Genomic DNA, 27381 nt, shown 5'->3' with positions numbered 1-27381 from the left:
GCTCGTATCAACGTTTCAATGTTTCTAATTAAACATTTTCATCAGGATAACAGAATAGCAGTGATAAACTTACCTAAATACCCATCGAGCAACTACAGCTCCGTGGTTGCTCGATGGGCAGTAATGTGTCACCCTCTTTTGCTAACGCATTTATGTTCCAGGTGGAGGATTTATTATTCTTTTCCTCTACGCATATCAGTTCTCACATTCTAACATACTTTAGATATATTGATGACCTGTTCCTCTTTTGGACAGGACCACGTGATATACTAGAAAATTTGCTGATCACCCATAATGCATCATCCTCCCCCATTAAATTCAGTTACCATATTGATTCAAAGATGGTTGACTTTTTGGATGTGCATATTGAGGTCATCAATAACAAAATTACCACAGATCTCTATGTTAAACCCACCGATAGGAATAACATACTGTATTGTTAGCATCAAGTCATCATCCTACCCCACTACGCAGGGGTCTCCCCTACTCACAAATGCTTAGAATTAGGCGGATTGTGAGTGATGAATCGAAATTAATGCTAAGACTAGACACTTTGATCTCCAAATTCATCACCAGGGGTTACGCGGCCGCTGATCTAGAAGTCCTTAAACAGAAAGTTATCAAAACTCCCCGTTCGGTTACTTTAAATACATCTGTCAGAAAAACTCAAGAAAATAAGATGATTTGGGTCAATAAATTCAATACCAATAGCAATACTATTAGAGATATTTAAAATAAATTTTGGCCTATTATACAGGCCGATAAGAACCTCACATCTTTATCCAGTACAGGTTGAGTATCCCATGCCTGCCTACAAACGTGGGAAAAATCTTAGGGATCATTTAGTTAAAACTAATATACAACTTTCTAGTTCTAAACATGGCAATACCATTGGTTTTTTTAGTTCTTCCAAGCCTGGGTGCTTCCGCTGCTTGGGCTGCACCACCTGTAGCCATATGCAACCGGGAGATTAATTTCATCACCCATATTCAGGTAAACGGTATAAAATATACCATCGGGTCACATGCACAACCAAATTTGTGGTTTATCTCCTCAGTTGCCCCTGCGGGTTACATTATGTGGGAAAGACCGAATGTATGTTTAAAGAAAGGATGGCCGGACATCGAGCTTCCATCAGAGCAGCGCTGGCTGCAAGTCATAGTGACCAGCCAGTCGCTCGTCATTTCATTAATGCCCGCCACTCTTTGGCAGTATTGAAACAAAGGATCATTGATCACATCCCACCACTTACTCGCGGGGGCAACAGGGGGCTACTTTTATTTAAAGATGAAGCCAAGTGGATTTTCCTACTCGATACTTTGTCTCCAAAGGGGTTAAACGAACAAACAGGTTTATCATGCTTCCTGTAGCTGTACAATTCTCTATTCTAGCACTTTAGTATTTGATATTGCTGCTATTCTTTGAGTCTTGTCTCGTTTTCATGAGTTGTTACATGTAATACATCTCTGCTGCCATTGCACATCATAAATTACATTTTTGTAGCACTTGCTAATCCCTTGCCACTTGATTGCTCATGTGAGTGTAAGTAGGCTGTGTGGAATACTTTCCCTCACTACTTACTGGCTATGCGAATATGGGAACTTGTTATACAACATGTGTATGTCAATGGTTATTTGATTTATGAAACATTCATGTACGATGATGCCTGCTTTGCCAACAGCGATGCATATGTTTTATTCACTTTTTTTTATTTCTTTATTGTATTGTTTTTTGTTATGTTCATTAATTATTGTAATCACCGGACAGGTGGGTTCCCTCCGTGACGCAGGGATTCGTCGACCTACGATGACATCATTATTCACTGAGCGTGGCATGCGGGCCTCTAGTTTATCACTGCTATTCTGTTATTCTGATGAAAATGTTTACTTAGAAACATTGAAACGTTGATGCGAGCTAGACAGCGTCCTGTCTTCTTTTCTTTGGAGCCGTGAGTGCCGCCTACAGAACATTTGTTACATATGGATGACTGCACAGTTACCAATGGAGGGCACCGGCGTTTTACTATTTTCTCTATATTGCATTGAGGAGTGCCGCTAACTGACTGTCTCTCTCTCCCTCTCTCTCTCTCTCTCTCTCTCTCTCTCTATATATATATATATATATATATACAACAATTGAGTCGGCACTCACATGACTGACCAGCCAGTTACTTTGCTCGGGTGCCCTCCATGGAGCTACAAACTCCAATATGCACAAAAATTGAAAAGGCGGCACTCACAAGTCCTGTAGATTAGAATAATTAAGACGGACAGCGTCCGTCTGAATTATTCTTATCTACAGGACTTGTGAGTGCCGCCTTTTCAATTTTTGTATATATATATATATATATATATATATATTGTGGCAGGAGAGGTACTTTGCCGCATGGGGGTAGTTACTACCTGATGAAAATGCTGTTTTGATTAAAAGGCATGGAAACGTTGTTATCAAGACAGTGTCAGTTTCAAATTCCTTGGACTGCCGCACCACCAGCTTGCTATATATATATATATATATATATATATATATTGTGGCAGGAGAGGTACTTTGCCGCATGGGGGTAGATGGGAAGTGTGGATGGACCAGGTTCCCATCCATTTGGCCCAGACCAGGTCTTATAGGCTTCTTAGCCCAAGAAGCTGCTTCATCAGCCAGCACCTGTGTGCTGGGTTTAAAGTAGAGTCTCTCCCATGAGTCATGGCTACTGATGGCAGTGTCCAGGTGATAGGCCTGCTAGGGACAATGGGATCCGGAGGGCTGGGCCACTAGTGTCAGGATGCCGGGACCTGAAAGGGTTCCTTATTTAGGAAGAGGGAGTGAGGCAGGGCCTAACCTCCCTGGTTGTTTATACTAAAGACAGTGATCTTTGTTTTATGTGTTTCTCTGTATTTGAGCTACCTGAAAAAAAGGTGTTTGTTGTTTTTGCACAAGCCTGGAGTCGGTTGCTGGTGGAATTTTTGTATTAGAGCACATTCTAGCAAGACTCCTGTTACAAATGGCGCCCAACGTGGGGCACTTCTTCTAGTCTTGTCACACGTGACAGAGGACCCAACAGCCGCAAGGTAGCGGCACACATACCAGCGAACTCCAGACCAAGCTGAACTCATGGGCGTCAGTACCAGACCAAGGGTGTTGTGAGTAGTGGTTAATCCCAACCCCACGGGATAAAAATAATGATATGTTTTGTATAAACGGAATGTGTTTGATTTTGGTGCAAAGGTTTGCATTGGCAGCAGTGGCGTAACTACTGCCCCCGCAGCCCTCGCGGTGGCTTGGGGGCGAGGGGCTGCGGTGGCGCCACTGATTTACAGCAGACTGACATGCGGACGAGCGTCCGCATGTCAGTCTGCAGTCTCCTTCCCTCCGCCGCTTTTTGGAGGGACACGGAGGGCACACAGCACGTCTCCCTGTGTCCCTCCTGCTGCATCATCTCCGGCGGCCGCGGGTCTAATAGGGGGAAGTGCCGTCCGTGAGCTCTAATTGGCTCACGAACCAGCACTTCCCCCTATTAGACCCGCGGCCGCTGGAGATGATGCAGCAGGAGGGACACAGGGAGGCGTGCTGTGTGCCCTCCGTGTCCCTCCAAAAAGCGACGGCGGGGGGGGGGTAAATATCTGGCACTGGGGGCATATATGGCACGGGGGGGGAGGAGGAATATCTGGCACTGGAGCATTTCTGGCACTGGGGGCATATCTGGCACTGGGGGCATATCTGGCGCTGGGGGGGAATATCTGGCACTGGGGGCATATATGGCACGGGGGGAATATCTGGCACTGGGGGGGAATATCTGGCACTGGGGGCATATTTGGCACTGGGGGGGAATATATGGCACTGGGGGCATATCTGGCACTGGGGGCATATGTGGCACTGGGGGGGAATATCTGGCACTGGGGGCATATGTGGCACTGGGGGGGGGTATATGTGTACCTGGCACATGGGGGACGACGACTATATTTTCACTGGGGCATGTAAGTACCTGGCACCGTGGGGGAATATCTGGCACTGGGGACATATGTGGCACTGGGAGCACAGCCCTAGCAACAAGGACTACCTCCTAGCAACGAGCATGACACCCAGTGCATGAAACACCTGGCAACGAGCATGACACCCAGTGCATGAAACCCCTGGCAACGAGCATGACACCCTGAGCATGAAAACCCCTGGCACCGTGCATGGAACCAAGAGCATGAAACCCCTGGCAACGAGCATGACACCCAGTGCATGAAACCCCTGACAACGAGCAGATAATTGAAAAGTAATTAGAAGCCTTACTGTAGGACTTAATGTGTAATGGGCATTATGGTGTGTGGCATAATGTATCACGGACATTGCGGTGTGTGTCATAATGTGTCACAGGCATTACGGTGTATGGTATACTATATCGCGGGCATTGTGATATGTGGTATAATGTCTCAAGGTCATTGCAGTGTGTGGCATAATGTATCACGGACATTGCGGTGTGTGTCATAATGTGTCAGGCATTACGGTGTGTGGTTTACTATATCACGGGCATTGTGGTATGTGGTATAATGTCTCAGGGTCATTGCAGTGTGGCATAATACATAACGGGCATTGCGATGTGTGGCATAGGGTATAACGGGCAGGGCATTGCGGTATGTGTCACAGGCATTACGGTGTATGGTATACTATATCACGGGCATTGTGGTATAATGTCTCAAGGTCATTGCAGTGTGTGGCATAATGTGTCACAGGCATTGTATGTGCTATAATGTATCGGGCATTGCAGTGTGTGGCATAATGTATCACGGACATTGCGGTGTGTGTCATAATGTGTCACAGACATTGTATGTGCTATAATGTATCAGGGGCATTGCAGTGTGTAGCATAATGTATAACGGGCATTGCGATTCCTGTCATAATGTGTCACAGGCATTACGGTGTGTGGCATAATGTGTCACAGACATTACGGTGTGTGGCATAATGTGTCGGGGGCATTACAGTGTGTGCATATTGTGTCGTGCATTATTGTGTGCGGCATAATGTCTAAGGGCCTTTGCAGTATGTGGCATAATGTATACTGGGCATTACTATAAGGAGGAAAAATGACAAATAATGTAAGGGGCATGAATCAGGATTATTTTTCTTTCCTGTGGTGGCCAACGTATGGGCGTGCAGGTTGCAAAACTGGGGTATAAGGTAGTCTTTTCCTGCAATACCACGCCCCTTTATGCAAAACCACGCCCACTCCAAAAAAACCACACACACTTTTTTGGGCGCGCATATTTATCCCTTTCTTGCTCCCAATTATGGAGCATGAAGGGGGGGGGGGGGGGGCGCCGAAGAATTTTTTGGCTTGGGGGAGAAAAATTTCTAGTTACGCCACTGATTGGCAGGGTGCATGGACTATTGTGACTTTTCTGCTTAGAACCATTCATTGAAAGTAGCTGTGCTGATTTGCTTTAAGGGGTTGCAAGCAGCTGATAATTTATGACTGAATTTCTTTTCCAAGCTTATTTTTACCTGTGCCTGCAAAATCTGGTAATGGGAGTCTGGTGTCCTTGTTAATTGGCTCATTAAGACCAATCAAGCAACGTTGAAACCTTTTATAAATGTGGTTCTATTTAAATAGAGACATGTTGTGGCACTATGTGTCCCAGCAATCCCTTAGTTCTAGTTTTAAGAGCCTGAAGGGAGAAGTTGTTTACTTGCACTACCAGTGTAAGGTATTTGTGACCACTATGTACATGTACCTTTCAGTGCTTTGTTAAAAACTTAATCTGTGCTAAAAAGAAAAAAAAAGGAATTTTTATATTTTCCCTTTCACTTACAGTTTTCAAAGGTAACAGGGTGAATAAAGATTTTCAGATATACAGCCTATTCTGAAGTGTCTCTTCAAATTAGTAACAAAAAGAGAATTCATGCTAAAAAAAACAAAAAGGGTGACAGCTCTAACACCTCAGGTCAGGAATTTATGTGAACCTGTTAAAAACCCACAGTTGGAGAGTGAAGTGGAGAGCTTACTGGGGAGTAATCCAGATCTTGGGAAAGATTTTAGCATGGAACCTTTTTTTTGGTGTCACACAATAAGTGACCTTGAAAAGAGTGTCCAATTAAAGGACCAGGAGCTAGAAGAGCTTAAGGAAAAATTTGATTTTCTTCAAGAGCAGGTGAACACCTTAACGGAAAAGCTGGAGAAGAAGGAATCTCTTTTGTCTGACTCTCTGTCCAAATTGGGAAAGAGTAGAAAAGAGGTTGCCAAGCTCTCAGGCCAGGTGTCAGAGTTGCAGAAAACCTTGGCAAAAGCTAAACCCAGATCTGAAAACTTTGTAGTACATAGCCAAGGACTAGTAGAGGAAATCTCCTGTGACCAGACATGATATGGAAGTCTGGTGCTGGCCAATAAGGCTCTGTCGCAAGACTTGGCGGAGCTTCAGGGGGAGGTTTCTCAGCTAAACCTATTGGCTATGCCTAGTTTCAGTTCAGACACAGGTGTAGCTACACCAATTGCTGAAGATGTTATGCCGAAGGTTGGATCAGAGACATTATCAGCCAAAATGGAGATGCCATCTTCGGGGGAAATTATGCCAACGGTGGTGCAGGCTGTGGAAGAATGGTACCATACTGTATTGGAACCCAGCTATACTGGAATCCCTGTTCCAGCCAGAAGGAACAGGAAAGTTGAGCCAGAGCTGCCAGTGCCTAAGGCCCGGAAGTCTACCGGCTATGCCACTAGTAAGGCCACCTGCCCGGAAGGTGGAAATGAGGGCCCTTCCTCAGAGGTAGAGCATTTACAGGCACTAAGGTCCATTCAGTTGGTATTGCTGTTCCAGAGCATGGAGGAAGCTGCAGCCATTATTGCGCAGCGCACATAAAATCCACTGGAATTTTGCAAGCAGCAAGAGAGAGCCACATCAGATGGCAGTGTTTTGTTGTTAACCCCTAGGACAGCAGTGAGAAGTTCCTCCGAAGCAGCACCACCTCATTCTCTGGAAAAAGAATGACGTAGTAGCTTGGGTGAAGAGTGGAACAAAGCCCTGAGTTCACTAGAACCTGTTCAAGATGGAGCATGGCAGCCACAGGGGCTCACAGAAGATGTGTTTATGGAGACACGAGATGAGGATGTGGGATGCCCGGCTGCTCCTCAGTTGACAGGGAGTGAGGAGGAAGCAGTAATGCAGCTGGGAGAGGTTTACTTGATGTCAAGTGATCATCCACCTCCAAAACAAGAATCCTCTAATCTGCTGGATCTGTGGCAGAATGATGAACCCCAGGAATCTATCTGGACATATGGCAATTTGATGACTACTCAAGAGCCCATCCTAGAGCAGGAAGTCTTATCTGAGCTGGAGATTGCTTCTGTTGAGGTCTTGGAAATCCAGGATCTGGACATTCAGTGCACATGTGAGACTTTCTCTGACGAATCACAGACAAAGACCGTACCTTTGGAGGTGTCTCACCCATGTGAGCTAGTCATGGCTAAGCTAGTGGCAATACAGGATTCTACTTCCGAAGTCAGCCGGGAACCTGCTTTTGAAGGAGTTCCACTCATGTATGAGGACGATAAGGTGCAAGATTTCGATCTTGGGGTTGTTGCACCCCGCCATGATCTACCAAGAGAGGCTCAAGATCCAATTGCTGAATTGGGGCAGTTCACAAAGTACACACTAAGTAAGGAGCAAGAGCCTGTCTCAGAGGAATCAGTGCAGAGTCCCATTTCTGAGATTGCTCTACCCAGGGAGAGTACCCTATATGAGACATGAGAGCTGGAAAATTTGAGGGGAGAGTACCAAAAGCTGGCCCTAAGTAATAGCCAGCTAAAAGAAGTTGTGACGGAGATTCCTGAACTACGGAGTCAAATAAGAGACCTGGACAAGAGAATCAAAATAGGTTATGTGCCGGTCATAGAACGGCAGGAATCGGTGACTAGGGTCAAAGATGGGAGATCGGAGGACGAAGCAGTCACGTTAATGAAAGAAATGTTACCAAAGCTGGAAAGACTGAAGGAAGCACTAAAAGTTCAACAAATGAAAGGACTTTCTGAGACTCGGGACCAGTGCCTCACTCTGAGGGAAAGGGTGGGGGCAAAGTTGGACAATGACCTCAGAACAGTTAAAGTCAGGGCAGAGACTAGGTGTTACTGGAGCCAAAAGCTTGGCCATAAAAGGTGGAATTGTCCATATAGGCCAAGAACAGTGAGGGCCGGGGTGACTACTAGGCCCAGAGTGAACTTAAAAACCTTCCTCAGTCCAGAGTTGGTTAATGTTAGGTGTCACAAACACCCAGATAAGAATGAAGCGACTTCCTCAGTAGCCAGTAAATCTGAGCCTGATAAGGGAAACATCCCTAAAGGTGGAAAGGTGCAGAGAAGGGGAAGTTTAGTGGGCAACAGGAAGTTGTCCCTTAAAACGACCACTTTGGCCACTATGCCAAAGTGGAGGGAAAGGGGAGGTGGCACAGTGGAGTCTGTGCCACCAACCTTTAATGGAAATAGATTCCAAGGCCAGTTAAAAGGGCCTCGGATGTGTACTTGAAGGAGAGGAACTTGGGACCCAGGTGTATGGGCCCAAGTTATGTCCCAAAGATTTGTCAGCCCAAAGTAATTGGTGAAGGTGAAACCTTGTCAATGTCACTTGCCACTTTTCTGAGCCAGGAGGAAAAGCTGAGGGAAAGGGTATGTGGCAGGAGAGGTACTTTGCCACTTGTTAGCTATACACAGGGTCCTGGGGGTAGATGGGAAGTGTGGATGGATCAGGTTCCCATCCATTTGGCCCAGACCAGGTCTTATAGGCTTCTTTGCCAAAGAAGCTGCTTCTTCAGCCAGCACCTGGGTGCTGGGTTTAAAGCAGAGTCTCTCCCATGAGTTAGGGCTCCTGAAGGCAATCAGTGTCCAGGTGATAGGCCTGCTAGGGACAGTAGGATACGGAGGGCTGGGCCACTAGTGTCAGGATGCCGGGACCTGAAAGGGTTCCTTATTTAGGAAGAGGGGGTGAGGCAGGGCCTAACCTCCCTGGTTGTTTATACTAAAGACAGTGATCTTTGTTTTATGTGTTTCTCTTTATGTGAGCTACCTGAATAAAAGGTGTTTGTTGTTTTTGCACAAGCCTGGAGTCGGTTGCTGGTGGAATTTTTGTAGCAGAGCACATTCTAGCAAGACTCCTGTTACAATATATTATGTGTATGTATATATATATATATATATATATACATAAATACTGTATATATACATTTGATGTTTAAATTCGATTGTGTAACACCATCTAAAGAGAGCATTACCCACTGGGTCCAGGAAGTTTCACATTCCGTAGCTTGGTTCATTTGGGAATGTGGGCAAAACTCAGAAAACAGGACTTTCTGAGTTTTGGCCTCATTTCTGGCCTCAGTACATCCCAGCATAAATGCTTTGATAAATACCCCCTACAAGGAGAGCAGCAAACATTACAGAGAAAGCTGACAATCTCACATGGTGAGATGTCGGGTTGCTAGAGAGGGCTCCCAGAGTCAGAGAGGTAAATGCTAATCACAAGGGGGAGTATGCCATTGTCAGAGGTTGTTTCAGATAGAGAGAAAAATCTGCTCCAATGGAAGAAGGGACTTCAACCAATAAAGTTCCATAAACGTATACAGTATGTGCCAGAGGTTAAGCAGTCAGAGGTCCAGTACATGCTGCCATAGGAAAAAGTCCAGTCCAGATGTTTAGAGTGCTTAGACGAGGTCCAGAGGGAGTCCAGACCCAGTCCAGAGGTCCAGGGGAGCCAGTATTGTTGTAATCATTTGCAGATTGTATTGAGGGTCATTCAGATGAGGATGTAGTAGCTATCACTGCTGCTTACTTGGAAGCAGCAGTGATAGTGCTGTATGGTGATGCAGCAGGAGGCGTCTCCTGCTGCAGAAGTGCTCTGACCTGCATCCTAGGACGCAGCATTGGATCACTTACACATCATTGGGTGAGTTGCAGTACCCATGGGAATCCCAGACCTCTTCTCTCTGCTTCCACAAACGAATCCCATCACTGCCCCCTCCCCACCCCACCCCTAAATGGCAACAGACTGTCAATCACTGACAGTCTGCTGCCATCCCTGCATCCTATGTTGCAAGACCTGTTCGTGCATGCGCAAAATGGGTCCTGCACATTGAACATTGGTACTTTGTGCATTAAGGCACATATCCAACTGGACCTTAATGAGGTCCATTGTTCCATCCCAGTTGTTCTATCTGTCTACTGTTCTTAATAATGCTACATTTTTGCCAACACAGGAGAGTGACTGAATGTGCCCACAGCAAGGATTTGTGGTGAGGTAAATGGCTAAGGAGGCACTGGCTAGTACCAGAGCCAGATTTACCCGCAATATATGAGCCATAGGGTGCATGTGGGAATTATACACAGGGACAGCACTATAAATAGCTGGAAATTTGGTGAGTATTGATCAGGGATGTGCGGAAAAGGTAAGAGAGGGGGAACTGCCTCACCCACCATAGACTTTTGGCTCCAGAATTTGGACTTTACAAATGATTAGAGTAATACAAAGAAGATATTTTTAATATATTCTTTGTATTTATCATATACTTTATGTAATCAAAACTCTGGCTTATACTGGAGTATGACAGGAAAGGCTCTGCCTCACGTCATGACACGTCACTGGTCCAGTGAGTGTTAGTAACCCAATATTTGATGCACATCACCATACAAATGACTAAACAGCATGTTATGAGCCACGGCTGTGGCTCATTCCTGTTTTGCAGTTTTGTTCTGTATTTCATGTTTTACTTCTGTTTATGTTCCCCGTAGGTGTCATGGGGTGCTCGGAGCTCACCCTTAAGGAGGGGATACTGTTATGAACCACAGGTAGTGGTTCATTCCTATTTTATGTTTATAAAGTTGTCTTGCATGCCAGGATTTCCTGTTGCTCTGTTTTAGAATACTCTTGTCTGCTGCCGCTGGTGAGTCTGTGTAATTGCAGCTTGTTCCCTTGTGTTCAGCCTCACCTGGCTGCTAATTGCATCTGGTCAGTTTGAAATCATGCAACAAGGCAGCTGCATGGGATTATTAATTAGGCCTCTCTGTTATATGCTGGCTGTTTGCAATTCACAGATGCTGGTGATATTCCTGGGTTTTCAGTCTGCTTGAGTTCTGAGCTTGGTTCCTGCTAGTTCCTGAGCTTCCTGTGTCAGTCCCTGTGTCGATTCCTATGTCTGATCCCGTGTCCTGCCGTGAGGCGTTCCTGTCCTGAGGTCCAGTACCTTTGCCTGTGCAAGTTTCTGGCTTCTTGGTGTCCACCGGTCTGTCGTTTGGGATTCTGCCTGTCCTCCAGTTCTGAGAGTCTGTGTCAGCAGCATTGGGAGTTCCTGTCCGTTTGCCAGTATTCGTACCGGTTCCGTGAGTAGCGGCACGGCCGCGTCCGTTGGCGTAGGCCGCTGTATTCCCTTATTATTTCTGTCACTGGTGTTTTGCAGAGGGTTCTGCTTATGCTGTCACCGCCGGTACACGAGTATTGTGTCGGTGTGTGGTCAGCATTTCCTTTGTTGTTCTTTTCCTTTGGCGGCAAGCCGCACATACTTTGGTTTTAGGTTTGTTAGTAGCCCCTGGCCTTGTTGTTTAGTCAGAGGGCCCCTTGTTATCACCCTGTCTCGGTTCACTCTTTGTCTCTCATTAAGACCTGAGGGGGCATCGAAGTTGGGCAGACGTAATCCGCCCTTCAAACGCGGCTGCCATGGGCTCAAGCAACCATAGTCTCGCAAGAGTGTACTGACAGCACGGGTGAGACAACGGAGATAGGGCGCCAGGGGCTATTCCCTTTCCATTCCCCTTTCCCAGCATTCCGTCCTGGTGCTCTGGACTCGCTTCATAACATCTCCCTTGTTCTGAGCACCAGGAACCTAACATTATCACCAGCCATACCACAAAAAAGAAATAAAACTTTTTTTTCTTTTTTGGCCCAGTCCAGTGTCTAGTCTAGAATCCAGTCCTGTCTAGATTTCAGTGTGTTAGAATCCAGTCCGGTGTTTAGAATCCAGTCCGGTGTTTAGAATCCAGTCCGGTGTTTAGAATCCAGTCCGGTGTTTAAAAAAAAAAAAAAGTCTTTGTTTTGTTTAGCAAAATTTAGTCTTGCCTTGCCTTGCCTTGCCTTGTCTTGTCTTGTCTTGTCTTGTCCTGTCTAGTTTTAAATCCTCCTATGTCTACTATGCAAGCCCTGCAGGCATCTCTCGCAGCCCTGAACTCTGTATTCAGTGCTTTGAGACCAGAGCGACTAGAAGTTTTGCAGCAATCCCTAAAGCAACTGCAAAACCTTCTGACTAAAATCTTGCTCATTTTGCCAGAAGTCGTTGAGAGTACATCTATCTCTAAAGAGACTCTTGTTCACAGTATGGTGACAAGAAAATCCTCTGGTTTAATTGAAGAGAAAAAGTTTAAAAGTTTTCTGCCGCCCAGGCTCTCAGAAGAGGAGCGTCTGCGTCGCAGAAACTTAAACTTATGCCTATATTGTGGGGGTTTAGGCCACTATCTGCAGACCTGTGAGTTGCGCAAGCCAAAGTGTGGTGACGAGTCTTGCCCTCTGGCCAAGTTGAGTCAGGATACAAGACCTACTCCTGTCTCTACTGTGGCAGAGGTACTTGTCACACAACCCACACTAAAAAGCTCTCTGTCCTATAATTGGGGTCCTTGGGCAAGGGAGCCCCATTATAGATTCAGGAATCAAAAAAGAATGTTTTTCTCCTTTCTTGAGGTTCCTGTGGAAGCGGAGTTGCAAGCCCCTGGAGTGGTGCCCGTAGCCCAGGGTCCTGGAGTGGTGCCCGTAGCCCAGGGTCCTGGAGTGGTGCCCGTAGCCCAGGGTCCTGGAGTGGTGCCCGTAGCCCAGGGTCCTGGAGTGGTGCCCGTAGCCCAGGGTCCTGGAGCGGTGTTCTCGGAGGCCACTGCCCCAGCGGGGTTCTCGGAGGCCACTGCCCCGGCGGGGTTCTCGGAGGCCACTGCCCCGGGTGGGGTTCAGGAAGTCACTGCCCCGGGTGGGGTTCAGAAAGTCACTGCCCCGGGTGGGGTTCAGAAAGTCACTGCCCCGGGTGGGGTTCAGAAAGTCACGGCCCCGGGTGGGGTTCAGAAAGTCACTGCCCCGGGTGGGGTTCAGAGAGTCTCAGCTTCGAGTAAGGTCAATAGTGACCAGGTCCTAGCAAAGCACTCCAGTCAGTCAGATGAGAAGGAAACAGATCCTGACTCTGATATCTCAACATCCATAATCTTTGATGGGGACTTAGCCCAATTTCTGGCGCTTTACAAACACTATTACATTATTATGTTGTCTAGACCATTTCTGGGCATCACTCCAGAGAACCTTGTGCTCTATCTGATTTATTCTTTTAGAGGAGAGCCTTTTGAGTGGGCGACCAGCTTAATGAAAGCTGAAGATCCCATTCTTCAGGATCCCCCAGCATTCAGTGATGCAATTATTAAAAGATATGGTTCCAAAGAAATTGATTCAGGTTCATCTAGGTCAGCCGTCTTGTCTGCTGAGAGTCCACCAAATACTGCAAACTCAGCACAAGAGTCTCAGCCCGTTGTTTTGACTGCAGGATGTGCTTTTCTGACTTCTTCTTCTAATAATAGTACTTTGCCAGAAAGTTCAGCTCCCAAGGGTAAGAAACCTGTCTCTGATTTGAACGCAGCCTTGCTGGGTGGTACCATCAGCTCAGACAATGTTTGGGGAATTACCTTGGTCAGACCTAAAGAGCTTTGTAAAAAGAAGAAGAAGAAAAAGAAATAATTTTTTGACTCTTGCCTTGATTTAAAAAAAAAAAAAAAAGATTTTTTTTTTTCCTTGTCTTGTGTCCAGTGGCCACCATCAAGGGGAGGGCACTGTTACAAGTTGTTGCTACAACTTGTTTTTTTTGTTTTCTTGTCTGTTAGACCAGTGTGTCAGGTTTTTTTTTTTTTTGTATCCCTTGTTCTGGATAGTCTGAATTTTGGGGTCTTTTGACCCCTCCTCAAGGGGGGGGTGATGTTATGAGCCACGGCTGTGGCTCATTCCTGTTTTGCAGTTTTGTTCTGTATTTCATGTTTTACTTCTGTTTATGTTCCCCGTAGGTGTCATGGGGTGCTCGGAGCTCACCCTTAAGGAGGGGATACTGTTATGAACCACAGGTAGTGGTTCATTCCTATTTTATGTTTATAAAGTTGTCTTGCATGCCAGGATTTCCTGTTGCTCTGTTTTAGAATACTCTTGTCTGCTGCCGCTGGTGAGTCTGTGTAATTGCAGCTTGTTCCCTTGTGTTCAGCCTCACCTGGCTGCTAATTGCATCTGGTCAGTTTGAAATCATGCAACAAGGCAGCTGCATGGGATTATTAATTAGGCCTCTCTGTTATATGCTGGCTGTTTGCAATTCACAGATGCTGGTGATATTCCTGGGTTTTCAGTCTGCTTGAGTTCTGAGCTTGGTTCCTGCTAGTTCCTGAGCTTCCTGTGTCAGTCCCTGTGTCGATTCCTATGTCTGATCCCGTGTCCTGCCGTGAGGCGTTCCTGTCCTGAGGTCCAGTACCTTTGCCTGTGCAAGTTTCTGGCTTCTTGGTGTCCACCGGTCTGTCGTTTGGGATTCTGCCTGTCCTCCAGTTCTGAGAGTCTGTGTCAGCAGCATTGGGAGTTCCTGTCCATTTGCCAGTATTCGTACCGGTTCCGTGAGTAGCGGCACGGCCGCGTCCGTTGGCATAGGCCGCTGTATTCCCTTATTATTTCTGTCACTGGTGTTTTGCAGAGGGTTCTGCTTATGCTGTCACCGCCGGTACACGAGTATTGTGTCGGTGTGTGGTCAGCATTTCCTTTGTTGTTCTTTTCCTTTGGCGGCAAGCCGCACATACTTTGGTTTTAGGTTTGTTAGTAGCCCCTGGCCTTGTTGTTTAGTCAGAGGGCCCCTTGTTATCACCCTGTCTCGGTTCACTCTTTGTCTCTCATTAAGACCTGAGGGGGCATCGAAGTTGGGCAGACGTAATCCGCCCTTCAAACGCGGCTGCCATGGGCTCAAGCAACCATAGTCTCGCAAGAGTGTACTGACAGCACGGGTGAGACAACGGAGATAGGGCGCCAGGGGCTATTCCCTTTCCATTCCCCTTTCCCAGCATTCCGTCCTGGTGCTCTGGACTCGCTTCATAACATCTCCCTTGTTCTGAGCACCAGGAACCTAACACAGCAGTACTGTGGCTGCCTGAGTTAGGGGTCTGGACAACTGACTTACACTGCGCCGCTGCTCCTCTTCTCATCTTATGGGCACATCTATGTTTATGTTTTTTTCAAGGCGTTATTACTGTTAATATTGTGTTGTTACCAAATATCATATGTGTTACGTCTTCTACCCAAGTCATTGTCTTCATCTTCCTAATAACTATTATTGGGACTACAACCTCTGTCATTATTAGAGATGTGCGGCAGGCACTTTTTGTGTTGTGCTTTGGTTATGGTTCCATGCTCGTGTTTTAGATCTGGATTGGTTTTGCCAAAACCACCCTTTTGGTTTTGGTTTTGGATCTGGATCATTTTGGGGAAAAAACATAAAAACAGCTAAAATCACAGAATTTGGAGATAATTTTGCTCCTACGGTATTATTAACCTCAATAACATTAATTTCCACAAATTTCCAGTCTATTCTGAACACCTCACACCTCACAATATTGTTTTAGGCCAAAAGGTTGCACCGAGGTGGCTGTATGACTAAGCTAAGCGACACAAGTGTGCGGTACAAACACCTGGGTTGGCACCAGGGACGTGCGGTGAGCTAAAAAGCTACACCTGCCTCACCCCACCGCACGTCACTGGTTGGCACTGCAGTCCCACTGCACTAATGGAGGATACCGGACGCACGTCTAATGCCAACACAGCTGTCAAGGCCTTAGTTATCCGCTTTGCATCAGGATGACTGCTGTCATATTTCATCTTCCTCACAAAGGACTGTTGGACAGTCATTTGCTTAGTTGAAGTAGTACAATTGGTCTTCTGAATTCCCCCCTGGGATGACGATCGACTCCCAGCAGCAACAACAGCAGCGGCAGCAGCAGCAGTAGGAGGAAGTAGTTCCTGATCTTTCCCTAATTTATCCTCCAAATTTTTGTTCTCCATTATTTTTCTGTAGAGATATATAACAAAATGCAGCAAAGGAGAGCGTACCTCTACACTACACAGGGCAAACCCTGTAAAAATTATTTGGATTAAATATTAATAACCCCTTTATTTGGAGTAAATAATATACAGCACAGGGCAGCACCACTGAACTTATATGGCAGCACCAATGGACTAGACTTATACAGCAGTACCACTGGACATATACGGCAGTATCACTGGACATATATGGCAGTGTCATTGGACATATATGGCAGTATCACTGGACTGGATTTATACGCCAGTACCACTGGATATATACGGCAGTATCACCGGAATTATATGGCAGTACCACTGGACATATACAGCAGTATCACTGGACTGGATTTATACGCCAGTACCACTGGGTTTATATGGCAGTACTACTGGACATATACGGCAGTATCACTGGAATTATATGGCAGTGCCACTGGACATATATGACAGTATCACTGGACTGGTTTTATACGCCAATACCACTGAATTTATACGGCAGTACCACTGGACATATACTGCAGTATCACTGGAATTATATGGCAGTACCAGTGCACATATACGGCAGTACCACTGGATTTATATGGCAGTACCGCTGGACATATACGGCAGTGTCACTGGACATATACGGCAGTGTCACTGGACATATATGGCAGTACCACTGGACAGATACAGCAGCACAGGGACACCACCACTGGACTGATGCAGGATAACACTGCACTGGACTGGACTTATACAGCAGCACTGGACATATGGCAGCAGAGGACACCACCACTGTGACTGGACTGATGCAGCACAAGACACTACCACTGGACTGAAGCAGCACAACACAGAACCACTGGACTGGATTTATACAGCAGCACTGGACATATGGCAGCAGAGGACACCACCACTGTGACTGGACTGATGCAGCACAAGACACTACCAATGTACTGATGCAGGACACTGAGGACGGAGACACGTCCTCTCGCCACACTCTTAAATGCCGGAGTGAAAATGGCGGCGACGCGTGGCTCCTTATATGGAATCCAAACCCCGCAAGCAGTGCTTAAAGTGGTCCTGGAGAGGTGGTGGAACTCACCCCTCACCCTCCCCCCCCCCCCCCAGTCCCAAAGGCATTGTACAACCCGTAGGCGCACGCCGCAAAAAAGGGCCGTGGTCACGAAACATAAAGGGGCATGGTCACCCAACATGACCACAGCAGTAGCATCCCTTATACAATGCCCTCAGTAGTAGTGCCCTTTATGCAATGCCCACTGTAGTGGTAGTGCCCACAGTTGTAATGCCCCTTATGTAAAGTCCATAGTATTGGTGCCCCTTATACAGTGCCCACAGTAGTAGTGCCCCTAATGTCCCCAGAAAGGATGCCCCTTATTAAGTGCCCCCTATGCAATGCTGTCATTAGTAGTGCCCCCAGTGGTAATGGCCTGTGTAGTATTGCCCCCGTAGTTATGCCCCCAGTAGAGATGCCCCCTGTGTAGTTATGCCCCCTGTAGTTATGCCCCAAGTACAGATGCCCCCAATAGAGCTGCCCTCAGTACAGATGCTGCCCCCAGTACCGATGCCCCCTGTAGTTATGCTCCCAGTACAGATGCCCTCAGTAGAAGCTGCCCAGTACAGATGCCCCCAGTACAGTTGGCTCCAGTATAGATGCCCCCAGTAGAAGCTGCCCCCAGTACAGTTGCCCCCTGTAGTTATGCCCCAGTATAGATGTCCCCAGTAGAAGCTGCCCCAGTACAGTTGCCCCCAGTAGTTATGCCCCAGTATAGATGCCCCCAGTAGTTATGTCCCAGTATAGATGCCCTCAGTACAGATAGCCATTGTAGTTATGCCCCCAGTAGTTATTCCTCAGTATAGATGCCCCCAGTAGAAGCTGCCCCCAGTAGTTAAATCCCCAGTATAGATGCCCCAGTAGAAGCTGCCCCCAGTACAGTTGGCCCTTGTAGATATGTCCCCAGTAGTTATTCCTCAGTATAGATGCCCCCAGTAGAAGTTGCCCCCAGTAGTAAATGCCCCCAGTAGAAGATGCCCCCTAGTAGCGCAGCTTCACACACAAAAAACAAAACAAAAAACCCACAATACTCGCCAGCCCCGCTCCTACTTCCGGACCACTGACCTCCGCCTGGTGCCCACTACTCAGATCTATCGGAGAGACATCATGACATCTCTCCCATAGCACCGCATACAGCCGCACACAGCCGGAGCTCAGGAGTGAGCTCCGGCTGTCGATGACGGGAAGGTGCCGGTGCCCGCTGGTAACAGAACGTCAGCGGGCGCCTGGCATTCCCATGCTGCTCCTGGCTCACATTCTCTGTTAGGCGAGTTGGAGGTGGCGGAACTGCGTTCCGTCTCCAATTGGAACTGACAGAACACAGTTCCTCCCCATTCTGGCTCACTTTACCTCTGCCCACGAGAATCCGACAGCGTGATGATGACGTTTTGCCTTGTTCTGGTTTCTGAGTCAGGCGGGAAAACCCGAGCCGGGTTCGTCTCCGGTCTCGGGTAGTGAAGTCCAGTAGGGTTCGGTTCCCAGTGAACCAAATCTGCTCATCTCTAGTCATTATTATTTTAGTTTTCAAAATGAAAGTTGTAATCTTTATTGTCTTCATTACAAAGGGACCATTTATTGTTATCCTAATGATTTTCCTTTAACCAGGATTTGCCGTTAAACTAATTGTTGCTTTAAATCTATTGACTACCTCTTGCAAACAGGGCCGGCTACAGATATCTTGGGGCTCAGTACAAAAGATAGCTCTGGGGCCCCCAAAACCCTCCTTGACCCCCATTTTAATGCAGGGGGTTTAATCTGATCCAGTGGCATAAATTTAAAGTCTCGCAATGAGTGACCAGCCGTCACAAAGTGTCTGGCTACTGGTGGTGTGCTCTGTTCAATCTTAGACATGGCTGTCTTGATCGAGGAGCGATGCATCGCTATGCGTTCTTTCAGCCTTCTGATCGTTTTACCAATGTATATGAGTTTACATGGGCAGAAGATAAGATACACCCCATATTTGCTCTAGCAAGTCATGTGATGTTTCAGGACATGTTTCATGCCAGACCTCGGATGTATAAAGGAGTCACCAGCAATCTTGTGCTGGCAATTAACACAGCCACTGCAACCATAGGCCCCATTTTTCAATGAGAGCCAATTAGCTTTAGTGATTCTAGGGCTAACATCAGAAGAAGTGATCATGTCCTTCAAATTTCTACTCCGTTTATATGCAAACAACGGCTTATTCTCACAGAAGGGTCCAATAACTTGATCTGACATCAAAATATGCCAATGTCGTTGAATTGAATTCCTAAGATAATGTGAAGAAATAGAAAATGTACCAGTATCACCTTATTCTCAAGTAATATCAGTATGCAGTTCCCATTAAACACTTTATCACTCTCCAATGCTTACTACACCTCCCCCCACCCACCTGCTTCTTTTGAAACATCCACTACTGTGTCTTTATGCTAATGCTGCGGCTGATGGTTGTTCTACTGAGTTGCCCACTGCCATATTAAGATGCATAGGCCAAACCATCAGAGATTACACCAGCGCTGTGGAGGTCTCTGTCTAACCATGGCCCTCTGGGTAAGTGCATCTGTGTATTTTGTTGCTGACAGAAACATACCTGCATATGGCTAGTTTAAGCCCTATTATCACCCAAAAATGCCTGACAAAATTGCATGGATCTGCATGTAAATGTGTTCTGCACCTTTGTGAGATAATGGAACACTTGCCCAGTGTGACTCAGAAGCATGCAAGGACAGATAACACTGGGCCTAATTCTGACCTGATCACAGCAGCAAAATTGTTCTCTAATGGGCAAAACCATGGGGGTCATTCCGAGTTGTTCGCTCGCAAGGCGATTTTAGCAGTATTGCACACGCTAAGCCGCCGCCTACTGGGAGTGAATCTTAGCTTCTTAAAATTGCGAACGAAAGATTCGCAACATTGCGATAAGACATCTCTGTGCAGTTTCTGAGTAGCTCGAGACTTACTCTGCCAGTGCGATCAGTTCAGTGCTTGTCGTTCCTGGTTTGACGTCACAAACACACCCAGCGTTCGCCCAGACACTCCTCCGTTTCTCCAGCCACTCCCGCGTTTTTCCCAGAAACGGTAGCGTTTTTTCCCACACGCCCATAAAACGGCCAGTTTCCGCCCAGAAACACCCACTTCCTGTCAATCACACTACGATCGCCTGAGTGATGAAAAAGCCGTGAGTAAAAAAACAAACTTCTTAGCAAATTTACTTGGCGCAGTCGCAGTGCGGACATTGCGCATGCGCACTAAGCGGAAAATCGCTGCGATGCGAAGAAATTTTCAGAGCGAACGACTCGGAATGACCACCCATGTGCACTGCAGAGGAGGCAGATGTGACATGTGCAGAGAGAGTTAGATTTGGGTGGGGTGTGTTCAAACTGAAATCAAAATTGCAGTGTAAAAATAAAGCAGTTAGTACTTACCTTGCACAGAAACAAAATAACCCACCAAAATGCAACTCTCTCTGCACATGTTATATCTGCCACACCTGCAGTACACATGGTTTTGCCCATTAGAGAACAATTTTGTACTGTGATCATGTCTGAGTTAGGCCCATAGGCCGCTTGCTTCTGATGTTTGCTTCTGCGTCCACCTCTAAATCAGGTGCTGTGTCTTGTAGGGCAAGTGTGGTAACAACTTAAGATGGGGGCATATTATGTGCTAAACTAGAGTGGATGTCAGATAGTAGCAGCTAGATCCTAGGGTTATCTAAACCCTATATATGAGTGTAAAATTAATAAATCGCTTGGTGTGGGTCTGCTTTTAATGTGAATGAAAGAATGGTGTACGTGTCTCAGTGAAAATGCAATTTATTAGAATGGAGTCACATTGCTCCACATATATAATACAATAAAAATGTTTGCTAGATACGTCAGGGCTACAACTAGGTAGTGGGGGGCACGTGACCCGGGCGCAACTTTAGAGGGGGCGCTGATACCTTGCCATGCTGGACAAATACAGAGAAGCTAGAGGAGTGGTCAACCAGAGAAGGTAGAGGAGTGGCATTGCGCCCTTCCAAAGATGGCCACCGACGGAGCACCATGTCCAGGGAGATGTTTGTGGTGGAGCAGAGAGTGGAGTGGCAGCTACCCAGGACTGCTGCAGCCACTCATCACCAGAGCAGTTGCTGTGCACAAGGCTGCAAACAGCAAGGGTAGGAGGCCTGGGAAAAAGCCAGCATTGACTAGGGAGAGAATATGGTGAGTCTAAATTCAACAGTTTATGTAGGTACCCTGTCACTCAAAAGATTTATAAATATTATATTCAGTGTCATCATAGAGGTAAACTGTATATTGCTGGTTCTGATTGTTTTTATTTTAATTTTTTTACTTTGTGTTTTTAATATTTTTATTGATTTTTGCCCCGGGTGACAGAAATCCTAGTTTCAGCCCTGGGTAAGTGTAGATTACTTAACAGCTGATAAAAAGCAAAACAGGTTAAATGTATACAGGTTGACTTAATACCACAGGGATATGCGCACAATAAAAATGAGAGCGTTCTGCTTACAAACTTTAGTAAAGAAATCTGATTGGTGGATGCAGGGTAACTAGAAATAAGTAAATGTCACAAAAGGTTGAACAAATGCAAGAGTGAGCATACAATGTAGATGGAGATGTGGACTGTAAATAGTCTTTTGCTGTCCTGTATGAACTTGCTGATAGGATGCTTGGTATTAACAGGTGGTCTATCGTGGTTGGTTGGGGATCTTGTTTTCTGATCACACTCCGTACCTCCAGGCGCACAGGCTTATTCTTCCAGTGTCCTAGCGTGGTATTGAATGTGAGCACTGATCTCCGTGTGCCCTCTCTTTTTCCTATTCCCGCTGTAGTCTGCCGGTGTGCAAGCCTGCATGCCAGGCTGGTAGCAGCAGGGGCCGCCGGTGGTAACTTGAAAGTGGAATAATTTGCTATGAGTTGAAGCTAGTGTTGCACTCGATGAGGGTAAGTGTGCAGTATCCATTTTCTGAAGGGGACTTGAAGACAGAAGACAAGGAACATAGGTAGCATGGATAGTGATAAGAAGTAGGGCAATATCACTTTAATAAACAAATACATGGAATGCACATGACTATAAAACTGTATCATTTCATTTAGTAATTTATTTTTAAGACCTATTGTTAATTCATTTATTTTTATGTTCATTTTATTCAAGTGTGGCTGGAGATGGGCAATGACAGCTCTGTGACAGAATTTATCCTCCTCGGATTTCCAGCTCTTCTCTCCGTACAGATCGCATTATTTTACACTTTCTTTGTGTTTTACATATCGACCCTTACAGGAAATGTTCTCATCATCCTTGTAACCTCAGCCAGCACCGAGCTCCACACCCCAATGTACTTTTTCCTCTGCAATCTGTCTTTCCTTGAGATATTTTACACATCCGTAACCATCCCGAACATGCTCCTTAATTTCATAAAGAAGAACAATTCCATTTCTTTCTCTGGTTGTTTGGCCCAGATGTATTTTTTCATTGCTCTGGGTAGCATAGAATGCACATTGCTTGCCGTTATGGCTTATGACCGATACATCGCCATCTGCAACCCACTGCATTATGTTACACTGATGGACCTTTCTAGATGCATAATGTTAGTCTGCAGCTCCTGGATCAGTGGGTTCATCAATTCCATATTCCACACTATATTTATCCTCCGTCTCAACTTCTGCTCCTCCAATAGTGTTAACCAGTTCTTTTGTGAAATCCCCCCTTTATTAAAGTTGGCTTGTGGCAGTACATGGCTTAATGAGATTGTTCTCCTCATTGTTGGATCAGTTTATGGACTTGGGTCTTTCCTATTAACATTCATCTCTTACATTCATATTATTTCCACCATATTGAAAATCAGATCTAAAGAAGGACAAAGAAAGGCCTTCTCCACTTGTGCATCCCATCTCATTGTTGTAACATTATTCTTTTTAACATGTTCCTTAGCTTATTATAAACCTCCTTCTAAGAACTTATTGGAGGAGGAGAAATTTGTTCCTGTGGTTTATGCTGTAATTACACCAACACTAAACCCCATGATATATACCTTGAGGAACAAGGAATTCAAAAGTGCATTAAGGAAAATGATAAGTCTTGCATAATTATACATTTAATTGATTTTTTTTTACACTAATGCAGAGGTTCCCAAACTGTGTGACGTGGCTCCCTGGGGTGCCTCGGGACACTTGCAGAGGTGCCCTGGGTTGGTGGTCCAGGGCCAATTCCAATTATTCATGGTCAATATAATAGGCAAAACCAGTGCTGGTGGCTGCCAGTCATAAAATATGTGGCTAAACAGAAGCAAATCTTGTCCCTCACCACACAACTGACCCTAAGGATGACATATAAACGCGATCTACTTAATGTAATATTTCTTTCTAAATTTCTCAATAAGAAATTTTTGGACTAGGGGTGCCGTGAAAAAATCTGATATTCTAGGGTGCCCTGATTCAAAAAAGTTTGGAAACCACTGCACTAATGCATTAATTATATACAGTACTAGATAATTATATACAGTACTAGATGTTCTACCAGTTCTTCGCACGGGAGTTTCTGATTTGTTGTACATATAAGTGATAAAAATGTGGTAAATCTATAGAGGTGTAAATTTGATACGTCTTTTTGTAAGTAAATATTAATCCATGGATTTTGGCGGTACCCGAGGAGCATGCATAGCAGATATAGTAAAAAGTGACAGGACCATTTTTGTAGTTTATTAAATTCTACACACTGGAGGTGTAATTCAAATTTAAATCTGATTGTCCATTTGGACCATATCGTTCATGCAACGCAAGCCATGCATCGGTAATTATGTCATTATCAGAGAGAAAAATTAATAGAGACTGATAATGTCAATTATTACCTTTAAACATTAAGCTATATTCTATTTTGGACTAAGTACGCTATTGGCGCACTGAGTACCGTAAGGGTACGCACTTAGCGTAGCAGATGCTAGGCCGTGGGCGCGACGCACGAGCGACACGTACGCTCACAGAATGATACACAGTAAACCTTATTAACAACACACAGTAAGGGTATGCTTACACTCTAAACGTTGGCAATGTAATGCTTCAATGATGTAATGCTTATTAACCTTGATAATGTGTAAGCTGTTTGAGCGATTGAGACGCTAAGAAAACCCTTTACAGTAACTAGTGAAAACACAAGACCTGATTTGGATTTAAAAACCACTCCGGCTCTAACACCTTTGTGGATGATTCTTTAGAGTAAAAAAAGGGGGAAACAGTACAGTTTATACACTACAAAACTAACATCAAAATCTAAACAGAATAACAAGGAATAATATGAACAATAGTGAACGATCGCAAACACGAGCAAACAGAATGAGAATAAATGGCAAACACTATGGATAACAAAATGGCTACAGAGAAACTTACATACGTGGGAATGATTCGCAAGCGCGTCTTTGATCCAGCCCTCAGCATTCAATGTGAAAGCCTTTCAGAGAGAGTGAGTGACTGGCCCAGCAATGGTGGTCCTTATATACACAGCATACAGTAACAATACAATGGTCCCTATAATCTCATTGTTCATTGGACACAGGAATGTGTCTCTGCATTATAACAAAAGGTCATAGGTGGGTTCGAACAGGTGGGTTGTGTCTTTCTCCAACTGTTCAGGTGGGAGGTATCCTCAGGATTCCCGCCGCATGGATAATGAACAGCAAATACAGTAAATGTCTATAAACTACTTTTGTACATAACTATTTGCAAGAGCGAGCAATCTCTTCCTAACCAACACCGAAATGTTACTATTAAAATACTCTACAGCTGGATACTAGACACCACTGTTCAACCTTTATCTGACCCTTCGTATCATGCAAAGAGGAATCTCTCTGTCCACGAACCGTTTAAACTAAACATACTTGCTGACATTGTTTAGGGGAATATTATCTATAAAACACGCTATTTGGGTTAAATATGTTATGATCGACATGCCTGCTACACGCTCACAAACTCTACCGTAAATGCGCGTAATCGCCGGAGCGATCTTACGCAAATTGCGGACATGTGCACGCACGGCAGACTGGGTGCACTAGCAGCGGGCATGTGCATGGGGTTAGTACAAGGCATACGCATCATAATATTTTTCGACTTTGACAGTCCACCCTTTGGCAGTCAACAATAACTGCCACTATCTAAACTATTGAGCAGAAAAATATATATTACCATGAAATACCTTATTATGATTGGGAGTAGGGAGGAGAGGAGAAGGTGGGAAATGTATGACCTAGTGGGATAGAAAAAAAGCATGTGTGTATGAAATCCATGTCTGAGGGGTCATGTATCATTGTGCCGTACATGTTCTAAAATAAGCTTCGAGGTATTGCGAAGTATACATTGAATCCTTCTTATCCCGTATTAAGGGTCTGTAAGTGGGCTAACAAACTCTACCAAGCTCTTTTCAGCTTTTTAGTTCCAACAAATGGGGTGCACATTAGTTGATGATACATGAAGGGGGAAAATATGTGAATGCTAATATATGTGCCTATATTACCTGTCAACTATGTGTGTCACTACCTGAAGATAGTAGAGATGAAGATAAGGAACATGCGTTATAAATGCATTCGTATGATTATGTATATGGTCGTCTTTGGGCGTCTTGTTGAAGTCTTGTTGATGTCTTGTCCGGATTGCTGTATCTTTGCTGTAAGTGGCAAGCAAAGTTTTTGAAGTGTCCATAAAAGTTAAAGTCTCTAAAAGTTCATAAGTGGTCTGTATAAAGGGTCATCACAATCTTCTTCCAAGTGGATGTCTTTCTACCTTGGAGAAAAACAAAGGAGAAACGGGTGAAAGAAACGGACCGTGGAATCACGTCTTATCACAACATTGACTCGATTGATGGGTCATAAATTAAACCAGTTGTTGTTACAATGCCCTCGCTCCTCAAACTCATCAATTTGGTACTGCACTTGCAATTCATTAAAATCCGAACACATCTGAATATCAAACCAATAATTATGACAACTCCTAGGATACATAAGAGGAATTTCCCTACAGTAACGATAACATTTTGAGCCCATTCTACCAAACCTGAGAACCAATTGCGTGGGTTCAACCATGATACCCAGCCGGTCAGTTCAATACCCACAGAAGCAAGGGTAAGGTTGTGCCTCCTTCGGAACTCGCACTTCAATTGCAAGATATCGTCCATCTTTTGATCTATGACCTCTGTTGGGTCCTCAGTGCTGTTTGTGATATACGTACAACACTTCACAACATACTGAGTTGCTAGGGTGACTCAATACCCTCCTGTCACCGCTGTGATGTAATTGAGAACCATCCTGTGCTGGATCAGTTCCGTTTTGTAAGCTTGCAATTCTCTCCCAGTATACCTGAAGGTGTCATCATACATCTCGGTGATATTGTCTATCAGGTTCGCTAGCGCAGTAATGTACCTAAAATGTATAACTCCTCTGGCCGTACGGGTGATATCTAGCGCGAGTAGGAGTTGAATCCCGGTAGATTCGTGGATCAAATCAGAGGCTGCATGCTCTGTCCTATATATAAGGTGTCTCTTTACAATGTGTTCGTAATGGGTGTGAGTGTAAGGAGCTTGAGCATTGCAGTGAACGTCTTTCATTTTATCATGGGTAATGGTCATTACTTCCGGCAACACTCTTCCAATGTAACACAATCCCTCTGAGTTTGGGGCAAGCCACTTATACGCCTTCCTCCCACATATGAAATATGCATCATCGGGGAGGACATATGGGACAGAAAATGACATCACCATTTTACAAATCTTCCAGGTGAAAAACCCTATCCCTAACTTTCTCATTTGCCTAGTACACGTATCAGGTTGTATGATATGCGCACAGTATCCTGGTCATACTTCTCCAACTCGCATGGGCCTACTTCCTAGAGTGTACTTATACTGGAAATATCTCCCACTGTTGGCTATTTGGCATATAAGTTCTGAGTCTACTGGCATTCTATCAGCTCTGTGTGAAAATGTCATGGTTCGGTTGTTCCATGTCACTTCCCAATTTCCCGGCTTTTGGGGATTGGAAACGTTAAAACATATTAGGGACCTATCCACATGATATTGGTGGAGCTTCAAACTAGGAGGCCTAGAAATATTAAATTTCTTGTCCACCGGTCTCCCACCCCTTAATTCAAGTACCTCATCTATCGTTAAAGAGTATGGCACTAGTCCTGACTTTCTATGACCTTGAGGTACTTGTGAGCACACCCAGCATTCCGTTTGGTTTAAAACCTAACCCACTAATGAGTGGTAGTCACTCAATGGATGACGGTACATGTTGATATTAAGGCT

General features: G+C 45.3%; 1 protein-coding gene across 1 annotated transcript; it reads left to right on the top strand.

Annotated features, from left to right (window-relative positions):
* The first annotated feature begins 8055 nt into the window (after positions 1-8055).
* On the top strand, positions 8056-23183 carry LOC134965307 (olfactory receptor 1G1-like). The gene is made up of 3 exons (XM_063941783.1): positions 8056-8153; positions 9225-9424; positions 22252-23183. The coding sequence occupies exons 1-3, from the start codon at positions 8056-8058 to the stop codon at positions 23181-23183; spliced, it is 1230 nt and encodes a 409-aa protein (XP_063797853.1).
* The last annotated feature ends 4198 nt before the right edge of the window (positions 23184-27381 follow it).

The sequence above is a fragment of the Pseudophryne corroboree genome, chromosome 10 (genome assembly GCF_028390025.1).
Source record: "Pseudophryne corroboree isolate aPseCor3 chromosome 10, aPseCor3.hap2, whole genome shotgun sequence".
Lineage (NCBI taxonomy): Eukaryota > Metazoa > Chordata > Amphibia > Anura > Myobatrachidae > Pseudophryne > Pseudophryne corroboree.
The sequence above is the reverse complement of the archived record's forward strand: the minus strand, read 5'-3'. Positions and strand labels throughout refer to the sequence as shown.

Bases quoted from the DNA above. Each gene is read 5' to 3' on its own strand.
- LOC134965307 (XM_063941783.1), top strand. From the start codon at position 8,056: ATGACCTCAGAACAGTTAAAGTCAGGGCAGAGACTAGGTGTTACTGGA. The intron at 8,154-9,224 runs GTGAGGGCCGGG...CACCATCTAAAG, and splicing joins GTCCATATAGGCCAAGAACA to AGAGCATTACCCACTGGGTC. The intron at 9,425-22,251 runs GTGAGATGTCGG...ATTTTATTCAAG, and splicing joins AAAGCTGACAATCTCACATG to TGTGGCTGGAGATGGGCAAT.